At 44.1% G+C, this 20,706-nt stretch overlaps 1 protein-coding gene across 6 annotated transcripts in view; it reads left to right on the top strand.

Moving 5' to 3' along the window:
* The window catches only part of SRGAP2 (SLIT-ROBO Rho GTPase activating protein 2), a 256,002-nt gene that overhangs the window by 177,206 nt on the left and 58,090 nt on the right, over nt 1-20,706 (top strand). For 4 of the 6 annotated variants that reach the window (XM_030813101.1, XM_030813103.1, XM_030813104.1 and 1 more), the window contains exons 6-10: nt 6,072-6,287; nt 6,927-7,055; nt 14,827-15,051; nt 18,645-18,746; nt 19,773-19,970. In XM_030813101.1, coding sequence (XP_030668961.1) covers nt 6,072-6,287; nt 6,927-7,055; nt 14,827-15,051; nt 18,645-18,746; nt 19,773-19,970 — 870 coding nt within the window. The remainder of the gene's footprint in view (nt 1-6,071; nt 6,288-6,926; nt 7,056-14,826; nt 15,052-18,644; nt 18,747-19,772; nt 19,971-20,706) is intronic. The other 2 variants (XM_030813102.1, XM_030813106.1) reach the window with 1 other exon arrangement.

Below are 20,706 nucleotides of genomic sequence, written 5' to 3'. Positions count from 1 at the left end.
CGAAACCCAGTATCTACTAAAAATGCAAAAATTAGCTGGGCATGGTGGCGGGCACCTGTAATCCCAGCTACTTGGGAGGCTGAGGCAGGAGAATCACTTGAACCTGGGAAACGGAAGTTGCAGTGAGCCGAGATCTCACCACTGCACTCCAGCCTGGGCAACAGGGTGAGACTCTATCTCAAAAAAGAAAAAAGAGGCCTGGTGCAGTGGCTCATGCCTGTAATCCCAGCACTTTGGGAGGCTGAGGTGGGCGGATCATGAGGTCAGGAGATCGAGACCATCCTGGCTAACACGGTGAAAACCCGTCTCTACTAAAAATACAAAAAAAATTAGCCGGGCATGGTGGTGGGCGCCTATAGTCCCAGCTACTCAGGAGACCGAGGCAGGAGAATGGCATGAACCTGGGAGGCAGAGCGTGCAGTGAGCCAAGATCGTGCCACTGCACTCCAGCCTGGGGGACAGAGCAAGACTGTGTCTCAAAAAAAAAAAAAAAAAAAGGAAAAGAAAAAAGAAGTTCAGAGAATAGAATTATTTCTTCTGAAGATTAAGACAGGTTTAGGACTGGTCTGAATAAGGTACCATGGGATTACGGCGACTAACTGTCCCTCTTTGCCTAGTACTGAAGAGTTTCCTGGGACATGAAATTGTCAGTACTGAAACTGGAAAAGTTCTAGGTTAAAAAGTGTTAATTGGTCACCTTGCATGGGAGAGTGGTTTTATCAGGTGGGAAGCTGGGACTGTTACATGCTAGCTTTGGGAAGCTGCTTGCTGTATGCACACTCTTGAGGAGTCAAGAAGACAACAAGGGAGAGTTTTTTAGAAGGAGCTTTCCCACTATTTGCTTGTCAGGAAGGCAGGGAAGGGCCTCTCGTTTCAATGACGTTGTAGGCAATAGAAGTTATTTGGGGTCACTGGAAAAAGGAAACCAAGGATATAAGAAACCCACCCAGTTTTTTTGGTGCCCTTCTTCACATCTGCCCCTAATGCCCATGAATACCTTTTTTTAGAGGACTAGTTATCCAAGGGTTGGTAATTTTAGTACCTTTGAACCTTGATGATCCAAGGAGCAGGACCCAGGTGTTCCCAAATAAAGATGCCTTTGGGCACGGGGCCCAGAATGCCACCATAAGTGGCCAGCTGCCCCTCTGCACCTTCCTCTTTTCTGCCTGAAGGGCCTTTGATTTCCCTGACTTGGCATTCTGTGCCGGGGCCTGCTTCCCACAGCTGCTATTCAGAGAGCAATCCTAGCGAGCATTCTTCTCCACGTGTTTTCCCCCCATAATGAGCTGGCTTGTATGTAAGCCATGGCATAAGTGGCTTTCATTTTCTGACTGATGCACCGGGAATGCCTTTGAAGTCAGAACACACCGCTTCCCAAAGAACTCTGGGATTCTTTGCCTTAGTTGTACTCAGAGGTCATGTCTGGAAAAACCCAGCAAACCCCCACAGGAAGGAGTGTACATGGAGGCACTGAAGCCAGTGTGGATTGGCTGAGTATGAAGAGTCAAGGAAGCTCTAGAATTGAGAAAGAAGAGGCTTTGGGACACTTTGGGGCTGTTGTTATTCCAGAGGCCTTATGCTTCTGTACTCCCCCTAAATATACATCCCCTTGGCTTGGAGCAGCAGCTGTGTGCTGGCAGAGCTACTTCAGACTGGTATTTAGCACCTGTTCTGTTGAAATAGTGGCACTTAATAGTCCCTCAACTCTGCTTGCCTATTTGACCCTGGCATTAGGCACTAGGGAGACAAGAACAAATAAGAGATGTTTCTGACCTCAAGGTGTTTAGTTTTAATAGGGAGAGACAGAAAAGTAAAGCATCAAGTGAAAAATGAAGTGACAAGAACTCATTTACATGTCTGCACAGAGGACAAGGATGAAGTCAGGCTCCTTGAAGAGATACTTGAATTGAATCTTAATTACCAAGAACTCTTTTCTTGTTCTCTACATGTTCCCTTTTTTGTTGCATCCAATTTTTGTTTCATGATGCAATATCATTTTATTTCTCATTTATGTCTCCAGGGCTATTATGGATATATTGTTTTCAAACTTTTCTTCTTGTTGTATAATATTTCTTCTAAATTGCTAGTTTTGGTCTTGGTCTTTCGTATTAGACATTTCCTTTAAATGCATGGTCATCCTTAGCTGCCTGTTCACACTTTAAAGTGAGGCACTAAAAGATTCTGTGTCAGCTGTGGCCTTCACAGTAGGGTGTTCTAACTGGGCTGTGTCCTTGCGGAAGCCCCAACTTTAGTATTTGTAGGTCTCTTATCTTGGATGGTCAGATTGCCAAGAGATCACACTTTTGATCTCCCACTCATGTCTGGGGGCTGGGTTGTGAAGAGGCCTGGACCATCTCAAAATTTAATGTAGACTTCAGCTAATCCTCCTGTTGAAGTTCAGTATACCCCTATCCTCAGCTGAACCTTGTATCCCCTAGTCCATGGACCCTCTCTAACAGAATAAACCTCTCATCTAGTCTTCCACTACAATGGGAGAGGGAATCTTGGGGTCTCACTGTTCTGAGACTTTTTTTTTTTTTTTTTTTTTTGGGACGGAGTCTCACTCTATCACCCAGGCTGCAGTGCAGTGGCGCGATCTCGGCTCACTGCGAGCTCCGCCTCCCAGGTTCACTCCATTCTCCTGCCTCAGCCTCCCCAGTAGCTGGGACCACAGGCGCCTGCCACCACGCCTGGCTAATTTCTTTTTGTATTTTTAGTAGAGATGGGGTTTCGTCATGTTAGCCAGGATGGTCTCGATCTCCTGACCTCGTGATCTGCCCGCCTCAGCCTCCCAAAGTGCTGGGATTACAGGCATGAGCCACCACGCCCAGCCTGTTCTCAGACTTTCAATAGCTTATTTTGTGTTTAGCTCTACCTTCATCCCACTGCTACTTATTTCTCTTCAGGCTTCTGTGATATGAATCTGGCTGCTTTCCTGGCTCATTCTAGTTTTGGTTTAGGACTCAAGTAGATCAGTTACTGCTTGCCTGCCTGCTTTTTGGCTTCTGCTTCCATTCTTTTTGTTTTTCTCAATTTATACCTAAATGATAATAATCTTAGAACCTTTTTTTTCCTATTATTTTAGTGTGGCTGTCAGAGGGAGCAGAGCTACATATGTGACTTAAGTGTTTAGTTTTTCAAAGTAAAGTAGAATGTTCTTCGCAGAACTGAGAATTTAGACTTTTCAATTCTTCCCCATAGTTTGTATTTGCCTCACTATCTATATATAGATAGAAGTATGTATATATATATCTATATGTATACATATCTATATATACATATATGTGTAGCTATATGTCTAAGACATAGATATATAGATATACATATATTTCCATATGTATATGTACCTAGATATATATATCTAAGTCCTATCTTGGCTTTCTCTAAGTCCTATCTTGACTATAAATATATATTTATAAATATATATTTAACATGTATATCTATATCTATATGTATATACATTTCTAAGTCCTGTCTTGACTTTCCTATTTTTTCAATTGTTTTGGCATCACTTATTTAAGCTTCAGCTTCTAGGTACCTCAGTTTTCTCTTGAGCTGGAAGGCACTAATAAAGCTTCTCCAGTATTTACCCAGAAGAGAGATTCACTGTCATTCAGTCATTTGGGCAACCACTTTGTAAAACTACCATTGTGTATATGACATATTTCTCCACTGTGAGAAGAAAACACAAAAGAAGTAGATCTTAGCTTGAAGAATGTATAGTTTCTTAGGCAAAGTAGCATTTTACTTTCTTTTAACAAGAAAGTTCTTTAAGTTTTTTAGGGGTAAGGAACAACGTAAATTGTTGATTTTTGTTACTTCATTTGTTGACCTGGTAGCACTATTCTTTGACCTCTTTTTTATCTCATGTTTATTCATAACGTTTTCTCTTTATCATGCACCTTCATGAAATAGGAAATCACTTTAAAAAAGAAAAAAAGCACTCACTTTTGTAACTGCTCACTAAGCTTTTGAATCGTATGGTCAGATTCAGGTGAAAAAAGAGAAAAAAAAAAGGAGCCTCCTATCTACACTTCTTCAGCCGGGATGACAGATGCCTCTTTTCTACTTCTTAGTTAACCTGGAAAGCTGGGGGTCTGTTTGAATTACTTAGAAAGGCTTTTAAACGCCATTGGTTGTTAAGTATTGTTTCTTCTGTATAGAAAATATGAAGAGTATCATCCTGGTAAAATTTGCGGGAAGTAGTGTTAGGTTCAGAATAAGGTGAAGCTAATGTAAAACATTCTGCATTCAAAATGAGACATAATTTAGACTCTAATGTACTTTGATTTTGTCAGCGTCCCAGTATTCTTTATTCCTTCGTCTGCCTCCAGCTGATCGTAGGGGCTAGATTAGTATACCCACAAAGTCTTTCTAAGCTAGATTTTCTCAACGTCAGCACCACTGACATTTGGGCCAGATAATTAGTTGTTGTGGGGGGCTGTCCTGTGCATGGGATGTTCAGCAGCATCCCTGACTTCTAACTACTAGATGGCAGTAGCAATCCCCAAGTTGTGACAATCAAAAATATTAACAGACACTGCCACATTTCCCCTGGGGACCAAAATAGCCCCAGGTTGAGACACTTCTCTAACTCAGTTCATAAATGGAACCAGTTTCTCTTTTCAGGAATATCCTGACCATACTTAACCTTTCCTCCCAACCAGTTCAGCTCCAGTCCTATCCAGAGGAGAGTCGGTGTTGCTTAGTGGCTAAGAATGTGGTCTTTGGAGTCTGACAGACCTGGGTTTGAATCCTGATTCCGCCATTTCCTCATTGTATGACCTTGGGTATGATAGTTAATCTCTCTGAGCCTTATTTCCTCATCTTTAGAAATAGAAACAATAACAATGTCTTTCACAGAGTTATTGTAAGGATTAAATGAGGTAACGTACATAAAGCCCATGGTACACAATGTTTATTACGTGGTAGATACTAATAATAATATTGTACCTTTGCACTCCTCTGTTACACACACACATGCGCGCCCCCCCCCCACACACACACACACATCCACCCAACTTCTACTCTCTAATTCTCCCTCTCAAAGAAATCTTATGGCATCACACTTTCAGCACTCTTGAACTCCGTGTGTGGAAACAGAAAGTTCCCATAGAGTAGAGCAGGCACTAGGTGACTGGAAGTAGTATGTTTAGTAGGATTGGAAACAAGCTTGAGTTCTAGGCTTCCTGGCTTCCCTGTTAAGAGGAAGGATTGGACTCCTAGATGGTTGCTTTGATGGAAAATCATCTTTCACCTTTTATACTACTTCCCTCCTGTGGCAATTCCAGTTATACTTGATATGGATTTTATTCCTTCCCAGACTCTTACCTGAATTGTTATGAAGGCTTACAGTCTTCATAGGGTTGTTGTCTAGATTGTGGAATTGCCCTAAGGATGAAATGAGAAAATATGTGTGTGTGGTACTTGGCATAAAGCCAGGAATATACCAAGTGCTCAGTAAATGATAACTGGCATTGCAATTGCTGCTGCTGCTTTAGTTGCTGTGAGAGGGTGTTTGATCTGGATAAAGCAGAACAGACAGATCCCCAGAATGCCAGGCTAGTAGAAAGAGCTTTTGGAAGCTTTTCCTCTTCCCTGTTTTATATCTGAAAGGTAACAGAAAGCATAGGCTAATCCATAGGCTGCACTGCCCTCTTCGGGGTTCCTGACCAGCCCAGAAAGGCTCTGCCCTTGCGGCCTGAGAGTGGTGGTGTTGTTTCCCGTCTACTCAGTATTATGAGGTGACTAAGTGATAGAAATCACCTGGCCAATATTAAAGAGAAATGATTACAAATGATAATGAATAGAAGTAAATAATACATGATGGATAGACATGAAGTTATTTCAATAAGAGGAAATGTTGGCTCAGTTCACATATTGCTTTCCTGTGCTTTAGAGTGGTCTTTAATCTGTGTTTGCTGAACCAAACACTTCTGGATTTTTCCCTTAGGGGTGTGAGGATATTGCTTCATGGGGGAGAGCTCCAGCTGAGTCTTGTTAGTCTGCAAAGCAGAGAAATGACCCCCTTGGCTTGACCTCTGGGGGTGGGGATGGGCGATGTCTTGCAGGTCATGAAGACATATCACATGTACAATGCCGACAGCATCAGTGCTCAGAGCAAACTAAAGGAGGCGGAGAAGCAGGAGGAGAAGCAAATTGGTAAATCGGTAAAGCAGGAGGACCGGCAGACCCCACGCTCCCCTGACTCCACGGCCAACGTTCGCATTGAGGAGAAACATGTCCGAAGGAGCTCAGTGAAGAAGATTGAGAAGATGAAGGAGAAGGTGCGTATGCTCCCACAGCTGTAGTTGCTGGGAAGCAACATTCGGTAAGGCATGGCTGATAGGAATTTCCCAATAGTCACTGGGAAGAGCGGACAAGGAAGCTCTGGGTTCTTTTAGTGCCTAATGACTAAAAATGAGGCCTTGCTCTGTGCCCTGGCAGGAATACTAGGTATTGGAAGAACTGGGCATGTGGGATTCAAGTTTTTAGCCTCTAGCAGAAAACCAAAAAACAGTAGTCACCTTTCCCAATCCATTTTCCAAATAGAGCTCAATATCCTATTGCTTTGGAGGGGTTGGGGGTGACTGTAAACCCAGGGTTTGGTTTCGGGTATCAGGTGTTCAGGGGCAAGAGTAGTGGTACCTCCTTCAGAGTGGCATTGCAAGAATGAAGAATGATATTTGAAGATAGAATCAAAGTGGGGCACGCATCTTAAGTAGGGAGCCTCATTAACCTTTCCTGAATTGATCTACATTGTGCCCTTGAATCTCATTAAACAGAATTAGAACCCAATTTAAGGCAGATGCGCATAGGGAGTAGCAGCACAATTGTAGTTCTTGAATACACTGTACTTTTATCTTTTAGAGAACAATGCCCCCTTAAAAAAAAAAAGTAGAAGTGAACTTCTGTTTCCTTTTCAGCGCCAAGCCAAGTACACGGAGAATAAGCTGAAGGCCATCAAAGCCCGGAATGAGTACTTACTGGCTTTGGAGGCAACCAATGCATCTGTCTTCAAGTACTACATCCATGACCTATCTGACCTTATTGATGTAAGTGCTTAAAGCCAAGGGCCTGAGGGCACCTCTTTTCTGGTTTCAGAATCCTCGTCAGACATTCACTGATACTATTGTTCAGGGATCTGGTGCATTTTGAGAACAATTAGGAAGATAGCAGCCCTGATCCATCAGGGTGCTTGCCAAGCACCAAGTGAAACGCTTCACACTTATTCAATCCTAACTGAAATTCTGGGAGGAAGGCATTATTATCTGTATTTTTACAGATTAACAGAGAGTGTAGATGACTTACTCAGAGTCAGTTAACAAATGACAGAGGCAAAATTTGCACCTAGGCCTGATGACTCAACCCAGGCTCATAACCACTACAGTCGTCTATCTGCCAGGAAATACTTTCTTCTTTTTTTTTTTTTTTTTTTTTGAGATAGAGTCTTGCTCTGTCCCCCAGGCTGGAGTGCAGTGGTGCAATCTTGGCTCACTGCAACCTCCATCTCCCAGGTTCAAGCAATTCTCCTACCTCAGCCTCCCCAGTAACTGGGACTACAGGCATGCACCACCATGCCCAGCTAATTTTTGTATTTTTAGTAGAGATGGGGTTTCACCATGTTAGTGAAGCTGATCTGGAACTCCTCACCTCAGGTGACTTGACCTCAGGTGATCCAGCTGCCTCGACTTCCCAAAGTGCTGGGATTACAGGTGTGAGCCACTGCACCCGACCTAGGAAATACTTTCTTACATCAGCTTCTCTTGCACAGAAGTGAGTGGCAAGAACTTAACTAAAGAGTTAGAATGCCATACCTTACATTTGTATAGCATTTAAGGTTTCTCAGTATTAACTCATTTGACTCTCACATCACCATTATGGGTAAGCATTGCTGTCTCCAGTTGCTACATAAGGAAGCTCAAGGTCCAGAGGACCACGAGACTCACTTGTCCAAGGTTATGCTGCAAATTAGGGTCTTGTCAGGAAGGTATCCAGCTCCCCCTGACATCTGGCCCATTTTTTTAAATATGCAATGCAAAGGGGATTGAGGAAAGCAGTTAATAGGCACATGTGTTTTGCAAGGGGCAAGCACAGGGATAAGCTTTTTGTTTTTTTGCCAGTGAGTTATTCTTGGCCTTGTTTTTCCTGCTGCTTCTCCTTACAGTTGGGTCTTATAAGCCCTCTCACCTACAGACGCCAATCTGGCCCAGGTCCTGAGCCACACTTAAGTGAAGCTATGTAATTATACCCTTTCTCACCTCTCCTTCCAGTCATCAAAGTGAGGCATCTGGAGCCAGCCAATTTAGCATCCCAGTCTCTGGGGCTTCAAGTGTATCTCGTCTCTGAGGCCTGCCATTTGTTTCAGGGTCTTGTTGGCAGCAGTTGGACTTTGCAAAACTCTGGCCAGACCACTCATGCTTTCCTGCCTTGGTTTCTCCACAAGCAAACCTGCCCCACCTCACAACATCATGTGGGATTTGGGTCCGAGTCTTGCTGTTATATCACCACCTGGGTCATCTAGGCTTGTTACTGAATTGTTCTGGAACCCAGCTTTGTTTGTCACCCACTCCCAAGCTCCTCTAGCTAACTGAAGAACTGGGCTAATTCCCTGGTATTGAAATCTGGCCTCACGTAAGAGTTGCTTAGGGAACTTCTCTGAAATACAGATTCCTGTCTCCCTTTAGCCGAGGATTTTTGATTCAGTAGATTTCAGCCACTTAATGCCCTAGGTGTCATTGTCTCACTGGGTTAGTGGAGCCTTGCTCCCTGTTCTGGTACCTCTTTGTTCTCTCTGCTTGTTGATGACAATCTGAACACTGTCCTTCAATGGAGATCAAAGCCCTAAACAAGATCCTTTCTCCTCCTCAGGGGAAGAGCTCCTCATTGTTGGGAGAGAGGCCTGTTCTCAGCATGAGGAAGAGAATCCATTCTTTCTTATGCACAATTTCTGCTATTTATCTTGCATTTGGTAAAAATTCAGACCGGGCTGTCTGCCACATCTCTACTATTGGTTAGCCTTCTTCTCTTTTTTTTGTACTCAAGGCAACTTCCCTACCTTTTTCACCAAAATATTGATCTCAGGGGAAGGGAGGGGCTACTGCTGTATCAGCCACAACCTTTGCAATCCATAGATTCTCCATCAGGTATAACCAAGTGTTTTAAAATCAGTCCAAGAAGCAAGGTATTTTATACCTTATTTTCATCATTTTAAAAAAAAAGTCTGCTAAGAGCCTAATTTCACAGGATGTGGTGTGACATGCCATTGAAAAAGAGGCTGCCTTAGTACTTGGCAGGGTGTGGGTCTAGATCACTGGGATCAAAAAAAGGCTACATAGGTAGTAATAAAGTTTCTCATGTTTCTTTTTTTTTTTTTTTTGAGAAGGAGTCTCGCTCTGTCGCCCAGGCCGGAGTGCAGTGGTGCGATCTCGGCTCACTGCAAGCTCTGCCTCCCAGGTTCACGCCATTCTCCTGCCTCAGGCTCCCAAGCAGCTGGGACTACAGGCGTCCGCCACCACGCCCGGCTAATTTTTTGTATTTTTTTAGTAGAGACGGGTTTTCACCATGTTAGCCAGGATGGTCTCGATCTCCTGACTTTGTGATCCGCCCACCTCAGCCTCGTTTCTTTGCTGCTGTTTTGGTTGTGTCTTGTTTTATTTTGTTGGTTGGTTGGGTTTTTGTTGTTTTTCCCGGGATATGGACACATTCATTATTTTTTTAAAGTTGTATTATTCTGCTCTATAAATGTTCAGTAAATATTTATTTAGGGAGAGGCCACATGCTCAGTATCGGGGCAAAAAATGGATTATAGTAGTTCTTGCCCTAGAGGTATTCGTAGGCTGTAAGACAACATTTTTCAAACCATCAGTCAGATCCCTTAAGGAAGTCAGGAAATCACTTTTATTGGTTTAACCTGTGTTTTCAAATGAATAGATGAGACTAGAATAAGAAAGAAAATATTAGAGTACATCACATTGGTAAGAGTATGTGAAACTTTTATGTTAGATGTGTATGTACACACTTGCACATCCTATGGGGGACTGTGTGACAATAGAAGATGTGTTTCTTATTGTGAGTTGGGAGTCAAAAAAGTGTTTGTGAGCCATTGTACTGTGAACAGAGGAAGATCTCAGTCTCATCTGTTAAGTTCTCTGAGAGCAGGAACCAAGAGTTTTCTTTACCGTAGTAGCCTCCAGTGCTTAATATATAGCTGAGCACATAGTGTGTTTACTGAAGAAAGAAAGGAATAGAAAGAGGAGGAAGATGATCATCTAAGCTAAGATCGGTTTTTCTTTTTGTACCTTTCAATATTGTTTTGAAGTATAATTTACATACAGTAACTAAACTTAAGTGTTACAGTTTCAAGAGTTTTGACAAATTTTTACATCTTTGTAACCTATGTCAAGATATAGAATAAATATTTTGATAAGAGATATCTTTGCATTGCCTCAGGTTTCTCTTGTCTCTTCCCAGCCAATCCCCCACCCCAAGGCAACCACTGTTATGATTTCTTTCACCATAAATTAGTTTTGCCCATTGTAGAACTTCACAAAGATGCGATTATCCTTTTTTGTGTCTGGCATCTTTTGCCAGCATGATGTCTTTGAATTTCATCCATGTTGTTTGCATGTATCGGTAGTTTCTTTCTTTTTCTTGCTGATCTATGCGATAAAAAGGGCCAAAAGGATGCAGTTAGAGCAGGACTAAGTGAGGAGCCTGGGATATTGGCATCCTGATCTTAACATTATCCACTACTTGCTTTAAGACATGGGATGAATCCTGTTTCAGTCCATTGCCATCTGTGTCATGTACACCCTTCTGCCTCCTTCCTAGTGGTTCTGAAGCCAAATGTGTGCATAAGGCATTGAGGATAAGTGAAAAGAAGTTATTTTTCTCCATGCCATTACATTGACCAAGGACTAGCCTCTGATTTCTTTTTATAGTATAGTGTAAGATTTAAACTTCAGACTGTAGGAATCCACGTGAGGCATCTGCCACACTGGGGAAACCTTGACTTCAGGCCAAAAAGACGTTCTGAGCTCATTTGATAGCATCTAAGAACGGTAGGCTCACTGGAATGTAATTTTCCTCCCCCGTACTCTTCTGGCTCTCTCAACCCAGGAGCAGATGGATGAATGAAGAACAGGGCATTGTCCTCATGCATAGCTGGAGTGTGTAAGTGTCGTGTACATGTATGGAAGGTCTGTGACACCATGTGCACCCAAGTCGGACATGAGGGAACTTGGCTGTTTCAGTAAGAAATGTCATTAAGGGCAGTTATTTTTCTCTTTTGTGTGAACTTGAACTGGGTGTTGTGAAACACCCATTTTTCCTTTCCGGGCCTTCTGGAGTCTCTGGGTGTGGATATCAGCTGGGAAAGGGTTAATGAGCTATCAACTCAAGTCATCATACATCTGGATGGGCTGTCATTAACTTCTTACAAAAATTTGATTTCCCCTGAGAGATTTTTCATCAAACATTTATATAACCCAGAAATGGCCAGGGGAGCCCAGCATGGCCACAGAACTCATCAGAAGCCATGGAAAGCCTGCTTTGTCCCCACTGTGAGCAAAATAATGTGCTTCCTTTACTTACTGGGATTCTCCTTGGAACAGGATAAAATATTCAAATCTCATTTACCTAACCTTGCCAGATATTGCTTATTCGCTAAAGGCTCGATTTCTGGCTGTTTCCCCTACAGGTATGTAGATAGTCAAGACTCTGGAGAACCTCTTCCGAATCTGCCTGGTTGGCTAGAGGTGTAGAGGAGCCAGGGGCACATTGTGACTCAGACCCTCACTCATTGGCACAAAGAAGCTACAGAATAGTTATATAAATAGAGACAGTGCGCCAGCCTGGGAAAACTCCCAGCCTCCCTTTGGCCATAGAGTGAGCAAAACAAAAGGCTTCACTGGCCCCATCTACCCACTTGACTTAGGTCAGTATTCAGCGTAAGTGTTTTATTTCCTGAGAGGCTGGAATCTGTATTTGTGGTATCAGTCAGTCAACTGAAATTTATTAAATGCCTACTGTGAGCAAGGCCTAATGCTGAGGGATGTAAAGAAGAGTGAGAAGCTAGTCTGGTTAGGGTGATATGACATGGCAAGTCATAGAATGAAGAAGTGTATTCCTTGTCATATGAAAGTTGCAGATTAGTGTGGTTCTAAGTAGAGGCCAGGGTCATTGGAGTCTAGGATTGCAGGGTTGGCTGGCTTCCCAGAGGCCGAGAATTTAATTTGGATCTTGAAGATCTGGTCCAATTCCAACAGGTGAGAGGCATAGGAAACATTTAACGAAAAGGACATTCTGGGAGCTGAAGGGCAGAGGTCGATGGATTTGGAGCTATATTGGTATTTTTTTAAGTGTTTACATGGTACCAAATATCTGTAAATATATTGCCTGTTAGCCTACAACAACCTGTGTGGCTGGTGTTATCCTCATTTGAGGCCCAGAAGGATTAAGTAGCTTGCTTATGGCCATATAGCTGATTTGAAGCCTAATACTCTACCCTAAACAGGGAGTATTTCATTGGATTAGAGCAGATGAATCTGAAGAAGAAAATAAAGGGAGTTGATGTTGGATGGGTACATTGAAGACAGATTACAGTTTGTTCTGGCTATTGAACCTTGCTCAAATTATTTAACTTCACTGAGCCTCAGCTTTTGAGCCTGGAAAATTAAGATAATACCAACCTCAATGGGGTTATTATGAGGATTAAAATGTAGAATGTATATAAAGCACTTAGCATATGGACTGACGTATAGTAAGCATACTTAGCGAAATAGAAGCATTTTTTAAATTTGAAAACTGAGGAAGGTGGATTTTACCTTGGGGAAAAAAAATGAGAGGTATTTTAGGTTCTTCAACAGAAAAGTGCCATAATTAAAGTCACATTTTAGGACAGTGAAACAGACAGCACTGGTGTAAGATAATAAGGGTATGAATAGGGGTAGAGGTAGTAAGAATGGAGAGGAAAGGGAAATTACCAAAAATAGGTAAAAGTTTTTTGAAGGGTAACTTTTTTCTCCCAGATTCTACCCCCTGCCCACACCCCCTCCACCCACACACATACACTCTGTGGGCCGTGTTACTTCTGTTCATTAGACTTATAGGCATAGAGCTCATCAACAGGGTCTACATAGGGCTAGTCAGGAAGGTTTACAGGTTCAAGGGCAGCCTGGTGAGACCAGCAGCGTCTCCCAGAGAGCCCATGCACGTGCAGCGTCCTAATCAGCCGCTTTTGTCTAGCTTCCATTTGCTCTTCCCTCCCAACTGAATTTAATGTCTTTCCATCCTCTGCCTCTAGTTAAGTTGTAACTGCTGTTATTCCACTGCAGCCAGGCAGCTGCCAGGGCCTGTTGGCACTGAACCCAGAGCCTAGCTCAACTGATGTTCTCACTGAGCTTCTTGTCAGATGCCAGGAAAGAGGAGGCACATCATATGCCTTTTCTTCCCCAATAGTAGCTGCTTCCAATGTGATCATGATGAGAGGAAAAGGCTGTGGGGAGAGTTAATTTGATGCTTGCTTGTGCAATGAAATGGCAGTCAGGCAGATGGCCTTACTCTATGCATGGATTCTTCTTTGAGGTTTCTTCTCAGGACCTGGACCTCAAAGCTGCGTAAGCAATAGCGAGGATGATGGATGGCCAAGGAACTGGGATCTCTAGGTCCTTTGGGAGGGATAGGGAATATTATCACAGAGTTACAGAATGCCATTGCTGAAGAGGGCCTTAGGGATTACATTTAGTCCAAGGATTTTCAGACTTTTCTCTAACAGAAGAATTCTTTCTTCAAACCAAACCTTACATAGAATCCCTAAATATTAAATAGAAAAAAGAGGAGAGTTGGCTTGGTTGAAGGAGGAATAGAAGACTCCAAGTCCTAGTAGTTGGGTTGTCCTTTTACCCACTTCTCAAGGGCAGCTTCAGTGCCGGCTCTGGTCTACTGCTTGAAAGCCACTAGTCTGGCCAAATCTGTTCATTTTACTGTGGAAGAAACAGGTCTAGAGAAGGGGAGTGGCTTTTCCAAGGTTGCTTGATTCCGCGCCAGTGCTTTTTTTATACAGTTGCCTCTTTCATACCATTTTCTTTTTGCATTTTGTTGTAAAAAAATCAGAATCCTTTACATGGCATGAATTTTTCCAGTAACACTTACGCGTAGAGCTTTTTAGTCTTATAAATGCTATTTCTGTAGTGCAGGGGCATCTGTTGTCAGATGCCAACAAGGAGGAGGCATGTCAGAAACCCTAGTCTGCAGCTAAGGCCTATCCTAGGATGTTGGGAGTTGGTGGGGATGATGACCCACAGAGTCAGCTCCCCATTCTCTCCTTCTCCCATCTAGAGTTGAGCTTGCATACATTAGCTGCTGTTGCAATACTCCTGCTTTCAGAACCCTGAAATGGCCTGGCTTGGTGCTATATAGTGATTTAACCACAGTAACCCTCAGTGAGTGGCAGGTTGTATTTTTATTGTTGAATTTTGTTATAATGACAATGCCAGATAAACCTGAAAATGAAAGAGGATTCTCTTTAACTCTCAATTCTTCTCGTGTTTATGAAATAGCACTTAATTAAATAATGTCATTTTATCCTTATGAATCTTCTTCCTCTTAACCACCTCACAGCCCTCTAGGGTGTGTTTAACTGTTGAATTGGGAGTCAAGAACTGAGAACTCTCACCCAGACCTTGGAAGTCAGAATGTCAGCCTTCTTCCTACTGCACAGCCAAGCCTATTGATGTGGTCAGATCCGCCCTCTGGACCACCCTCCCTTTCTGGCAAGCCTTGGGGCTGTCCATGGTGTGCTCATGTGCCTTCTCCTTCCCACAGCAGTGTTGTGACTTAGGCTACCATGCAAGTCTGAACCGGGCTCTACGCACCTTCCTCTCTGCTGAGTTAAACCTGGAACAGTCGAAGCATGAGGGTCTGGATGCCATCGAGAATGCAGTAGAAAACCTGGATGCCACCAGTGACAAGCAGCGCCTCATGGAGATGTACAACAACGTCTTCTGCCCCCCTATGAAGTTTGAGTTTCAACCCCACATGGGGGATATGGTGAGGCCCTTTCCCTATACCCCCCCCTCAAGGGGCTTGAGTGGACTTGTCTAGATTAATTACACAGAAGCCACATTATTCTGGGGTGGGAGAGGGCTGGGCCCGGCTTCTTGTCACGTGGGTGAGGCACATTCCACCTATTGAGCAAACAGTGCCTGCTGTCAGACACTGGGGCTTGGCTGCAGACATGGGGGATTAAAGCCCTCGGAGAGCTTACAGTCTGGGGAATAAGGTCGCTAAGGCTTGGGGAGAGTTTGAACTATGCATAGAGAGGGGTATCTGAAGGGGCCCCGCAGGATCAAAGAAGGTGAAAAACAGCAATATTCTAAAAACTACCAACAGTTCAGGATGGTGAAAGGAAAGTGAGGGAGGGGGGCGCTCCCAATGGTGAGGCTAGAAGAAATGAGAGCTGAGGTGGGGCCACATCCTAGAGGCTTTGGTGGGGAAGCAAGGGCTAGGCAGGGAATGCTGTGATCTTTTGGCATTTGGCAGAGTTCTAAATAATCTTATTCTCCTGAAGTTAGAAGACTGTGATGAGTGTATAGTTTTGTTTGGGTATTGAATAAAAAAGAATGGGTACCTGCAGGAAGGAAAGGAGCTAAGATGCCATCCCAAAGGCCTGATGCTGGTTTCCCGGACAGCGGAGCATGGACATGGGGGCCTTGTTTTGGACTCGTAGCCTCCAGTGACTAGAATAAAAAGGGCCTAAAAAAGCTAAAGTGAGAGGCAAGAGAAGCTCCTGGGTTTTCATTGTTCTGAATCTTTTGGTTCCACTTGTGTGGTTGTGTGTGTGAGTCAGAGTGAACCTCATTCTTGTGGGTAAGAGCCACCATTTCTCCTATTGGTGAAATTAGAAGGAGGTTGTATAGGGCTTACGCGATAGAAAAGATCAAGATGGGCCTTTGGGTATAGTTGGCTTTAGGAGGAGGAATTGTTACCAAGACACTGTTTTGCTGTCTCTGCACTACTTCCTGTGTGTTAACTCCATTCTCAGACAGGCCATTCTCCCATGGAGGCAAGGTGACTGCATTTCCAGCCTTCCCTGGTAGGTTGAAATCTAGTGGAAAGAGTCTCTGCCTCCCTCCTCAAAGCCCGCACAAAGTTTGTGTGTCTCGTTGGTTTTGATTGGGTAAAGTGCTTATGCCTGGGTCCATGCAAAGCGCATGGCCTGAGTTGCGGAGTGGGAGGTTCCCCTCGCTGGGGCAGTCAGACCAAGGCTACCAAAAGAAGGAGGAGTAGACGCCAAGGACCAAAAAACAGCAACATGTGCACTCCTCAGGAATGTTGCTTCCCTTGAGATTAGCATCCAGACTCTAGAAATCCCCGCTCCAGAATGACAACTGTGGCAGTGGAACCAGAGGATTTGCTATCATCAGTCGGCCTCTATGGAGAGTGAGACGCTGTCCTGGAGATAGAAATGTGGAGTTGGTTTCCTTCCTTTCCTTCTTGGGGAAAATCAAACCATTTACAGTTCATTTCCATTGCTGTGGCTTAGGAAATGTCAGTGTCTGAACAGATGGAGAAGTGAGATGGCAGCATGTGCAATTAGAATTGGGGGAAGGGGTGTCACCAAGCCTCAGGAAGCCCCATTCCTCACCTGCCCTGGCTTCTGGTCAAACTTGCCTTCCAAGCACCTTCTCTAGCTGTCACTGAGGTTCCTTCCCAGGGATCAGTGGAACTTGGGGACCAGCTGAGTGGAATGATACATTTTCTGGTGTTAGTGACTGAGTTGTCTTCTGAGCCAAACAGCTTGTCTCCATAAAGGAGGAATCCAGATGCTGGGTGCTCAAGCCCCCTCCTCCCCCTGTCAGAGCCTTATTGCCATACTCCAGAGCGCAGCTGAAGCGTATTACCTTGCACCCTGGTAGCGGACCACTGCCAAAGCATGCATCATCATCAGCTCTGCTACTTCTTAAAGGAACAGGCTTGGAGGTTTTTTTCCCTCCATGATTCCTCTCTGCTAGGTCTGGGTTACTTTAAAAATCAATAGCTCACTCTTCTGCCAGTGCCCTCCCTTTATGTAATATAGCTGATCAGTGGCTGAGCCAGGCAAGGGCCAGGACCAGTCCTGGAGCTTGTGAAGGTTCCGCATTCTAGCCTAGCCTTCATATGAGTGAAAATAAAAAGAGATGAGAGGGTGGGTCATTCTTGGCCTCTGCAGCCAGTCTATCCCCATCAGTGTGGGTTGTCTGCAGATTGTGGAGGCAACAGGAGGGAGCTGCTTGGAAGTTGTTGAACTAGGGCCAAAGATTGGGTGGCGTTTTGACCGGAAGCCTTAAAATTGGCCAAGGTCCCACACTAACTGGTGTTCTGGGGTGCACAGCACATGAATTGATGCCAAGTGCTCTCAGATGTACTAGGAGGAGGTGCTTGGCTCCATTTTTGGTGCCCTCAGAGGCTGTGGGACTCTGGATGCCTGACTGGTGACATCAGGCAGCCAGAGAATTTCACTCTTGGCGCTAACCGGTTCTGGCCACTGAGCTTTCTCCATTGTGTCTGCTTATCCAAGAGTTAGAGTGAAGTCAGCTCTCTTCAGATCTGAGAGTTGGCTCAGGCCAGCCTCTCAGCTGGGGGAGGAGGTCAAGTCAGTTGGCAGCTTAAAAGCCAATGGAGGAAAAGGTCAAGTCCCAGCCCCCTCCATTTGAAGAGAGGTTTTGTCTTTTCAAGCAAGGGAATGGTCCGTGGGCATGTGAATGTGCCCACTCATTGCTGAGGAGGAAGGAGGCCATTTCTATCCAGATGTCTCTCTGCAGACAAGAGGCTAAAGGACGAACGGTAACAAGGTGACAGGAGCTGTCTCCACATGGGTCCTGCCTCCCAACTCTCTCAGCCTTCTGCTCCTCATCTGTCATCCAGGGGACTGTGGATGACCTCATCCCATAACCACATCTCCAACAGGAGACAGTGGGGCAGCCATTCCTTCACACAGGGGAAAGCTAATTGGCAATAATCCTTGCAGGAAGGTCAGACTCCTCTCTTACAGATCTAGGGAAGGCCTGGGGTAAAATGATGGCTCTTTGGAAAATGCCAAGCTCCTTCAGATTCCATACCCTCTCAGGCCCTCTAGCATAGGCAACGAACTGTTCCTGGCTTCACGCTTTCTCATTGAATCAGAGCTCTCATGCATGGCCTGGATTTGTAAACACATGCTGGCTGCCAGCAGTGGCAAGTTAGCCTCCTGACCCACTTCTCTCCTGCTTTCACTCTGGTGTATGAAGCGGGATGAGGGAGGGGCCACAGAGGTGGCCACTTGGACTTTCGGCAGGAAATCTTCACTGTGCCAAAGCATTGTGTTTCTGGAGCCGGGGCTGCCTAAGGTACTCTTCTCCAGCCTCCTCAGCCTTCCATGGAGCTGCAGACCCTACATAGACCTACCCCTGCCGGGCTCCAAACAGATCCCCCTACCCATTCCTTTCATGTACTGTTTGGTCCTGGAAGAGGCTCACGCAAGTTGGCTTTGGGTTTTGCTTCAACATAGAAACCACGAGCCTTATACCTTGAATATGGGTAGTTTCATTGCCAGTAATGGGAACCCTGGAACTGCCAAAGGGACTGTATCCTCTTTCTGACCTGGTGTTGCTTTCTTTTGTTAGGCTTCCCAGCTCTGTGCCCAGCAGCCTGTCCAGAGTGAGCTGGTACAGAGATGCCAACAACTGCAGTCTCGCTTATCCACTCTAAAGATTGAAAACGAAGAGGTGAGTTTCTTCCTTAGGAGGCTCAAAGCCACACTCTTAGTTTCCCTGTTGAAACTTTTGCTGCTGCCCATCTGGGAGCAGGTGGAAGGAGCATGCAGAGAATGTCCGGGCGGCTGCAAACATTTCCTAGCCAAATGTAGGCTTGGACTTTCCCCTTCTGCTACATCCTGCCCTTGAACTCCAGGAAGTTGCTCTTGCATTGCCAAAGGTTGTGCTCTATTTTGAGCTTTTGTGAAATGCTTTTTTTCCCCTCTACACATTTAATCAAAATGGCACTTGGCAGCTATGTGAACAGTATTGTGTCTCTGAAACCACCTCCTCATGCCTAGCTTTTTCCAGCATGTTCAAACAAACAGAGGCCTTTGACTTTGACACTTCAAACATCTCCATCCTCTTAGGAAAGGGTGAGTTTCTTCTGGGCTCAGTGTATTTGCTTTCAAAAAGCAGTTCAAAAGGTCAGGTGATCCAGCTTTCTGTTGAGCTCAGATGGCTTCTTACCTTGTGTCTCAGTAAGTCTTACTTTCCGCAGGAAGATCAGGAAGAAGTAGGGATAGGTCACTTAGTTTGCAAATGAACAAACAAGTTCATCAGTTCGTTGAAGGTCATGAAACAGAACCTGGGGCTTTGCAGTACTAGGCCCATCACACATTTTAATTAGCTGTTTGTATGAGGGGGTTGGTTTAGATTTATTTTATTCTCTTTCCCTTAACACTTCTATTATAATATTGTTATATAATATTATAATAATACTAATATTAAATTTTAAAAGTAAACATTAAAAGATCTGGGTCAAGTACATAGCATGAAGGGTTGTAGTGGCTTTTAGGTTTTCACTGTAGAGAGCAGCATGCTGTAGCAGAGTCCACGTGATGTTTACCTCTCACTTAGCACTGTCCAGTGGGAAACAGAGCTGCACACTCTGATGGCATCCTCTGGCCTTCCCCAGCCCACTCTCTTCAAGCTTCTCTATCACCTGCTGTTTTACAACCTACCCTTCATGCATCCTGTTGGCCCTTGTCATGGCAGGTAAAGAAGACAATGGAGGCCACCCTGCAAACCATCCAGGACATTGTGACTGTTGAGGACTTTGATGTGTCTGACTGCTTCCAGTACAGCAACTCCATGGAGTCCGTCAAGTCCACAGTCTCCGAAACCTTCATGAGCAAGCCCAGCATTGCTAAGAGGAGAGCCAACCAGCAAGAGACAGAGCAGTTTTATTTCACAGTAAGGGAGTGCTAGGCTTTTAAAGAGCGTCAGCATGCACTGCAGCACTCAAGGGAGATTTGGAACTCAGAGTCCTTGTTAAGTGTCTGAAGGACAGGCGTTGAATATCTTAGATACAAATGTGGGCATACTCAGAGACCATCCCTACACTTAAAGGTGCAAACATTTATAAGTTGTATATGTCTAACAGGGATCCCCCCAAGAGAAAGGATGCTCCCAAGTATACTACTAAGAAGATTTTCTTTTTTAAGAAATTTTTAACTAGCTAGTAGGCTTTCACTGGAAAGTTTCCTTCTCAGGCACAGGGGATCCTGAAAGGGGAACTTCATCTTTTAGTTCTTGGAAAGAACATACAAATATTCATGATAATGCATATTTTGTTTATAAAAATCTATAATCTCTTCTAGGTGGTATGATGACATTATTTTATAACTTTTATTGTTGGGAAACTATTTTTTCTAGTTATTGCTAAAACTTAAAGGATGGGTAATATGCAGCATTACTATTTTGCACATAATTCCAAAACATCATATTTTCTTATTCATGTATCTCTAGTCTTCTTTTAGACAGTTGGACCCTTTTTTCTTTTCTTTCTTTTTTTTTTTTTTTTTTTTTAAGTATTGTTAACAATCCTTTGGAAGTCGCTACTGGTCTTTGTGTGCTGCTTTTTAGTAATTGAGTTATTTTGAGCTTGCCAAGTAGGATCTATTGCCTAGACTAAAATTTATTTCCTAAT

Source organism: Nomascus leucogenys, chromosome 5 (assembly GCF_006542625.1).
Source record: "Nomascus leucogenys isolate Asia chromosome 5, Asia_NLE_v1, whole genome shotgun sequence".
NCBI classification, from domain to species: Eukaryota; Metazoa; Chordata; class Mammalia; order Primates; family Hylobatidae; genus Nomascus; species Nomascus leucogenys.
This window is presented reverse-complemented; position numbering and strand designations above follow the sequence as displayed.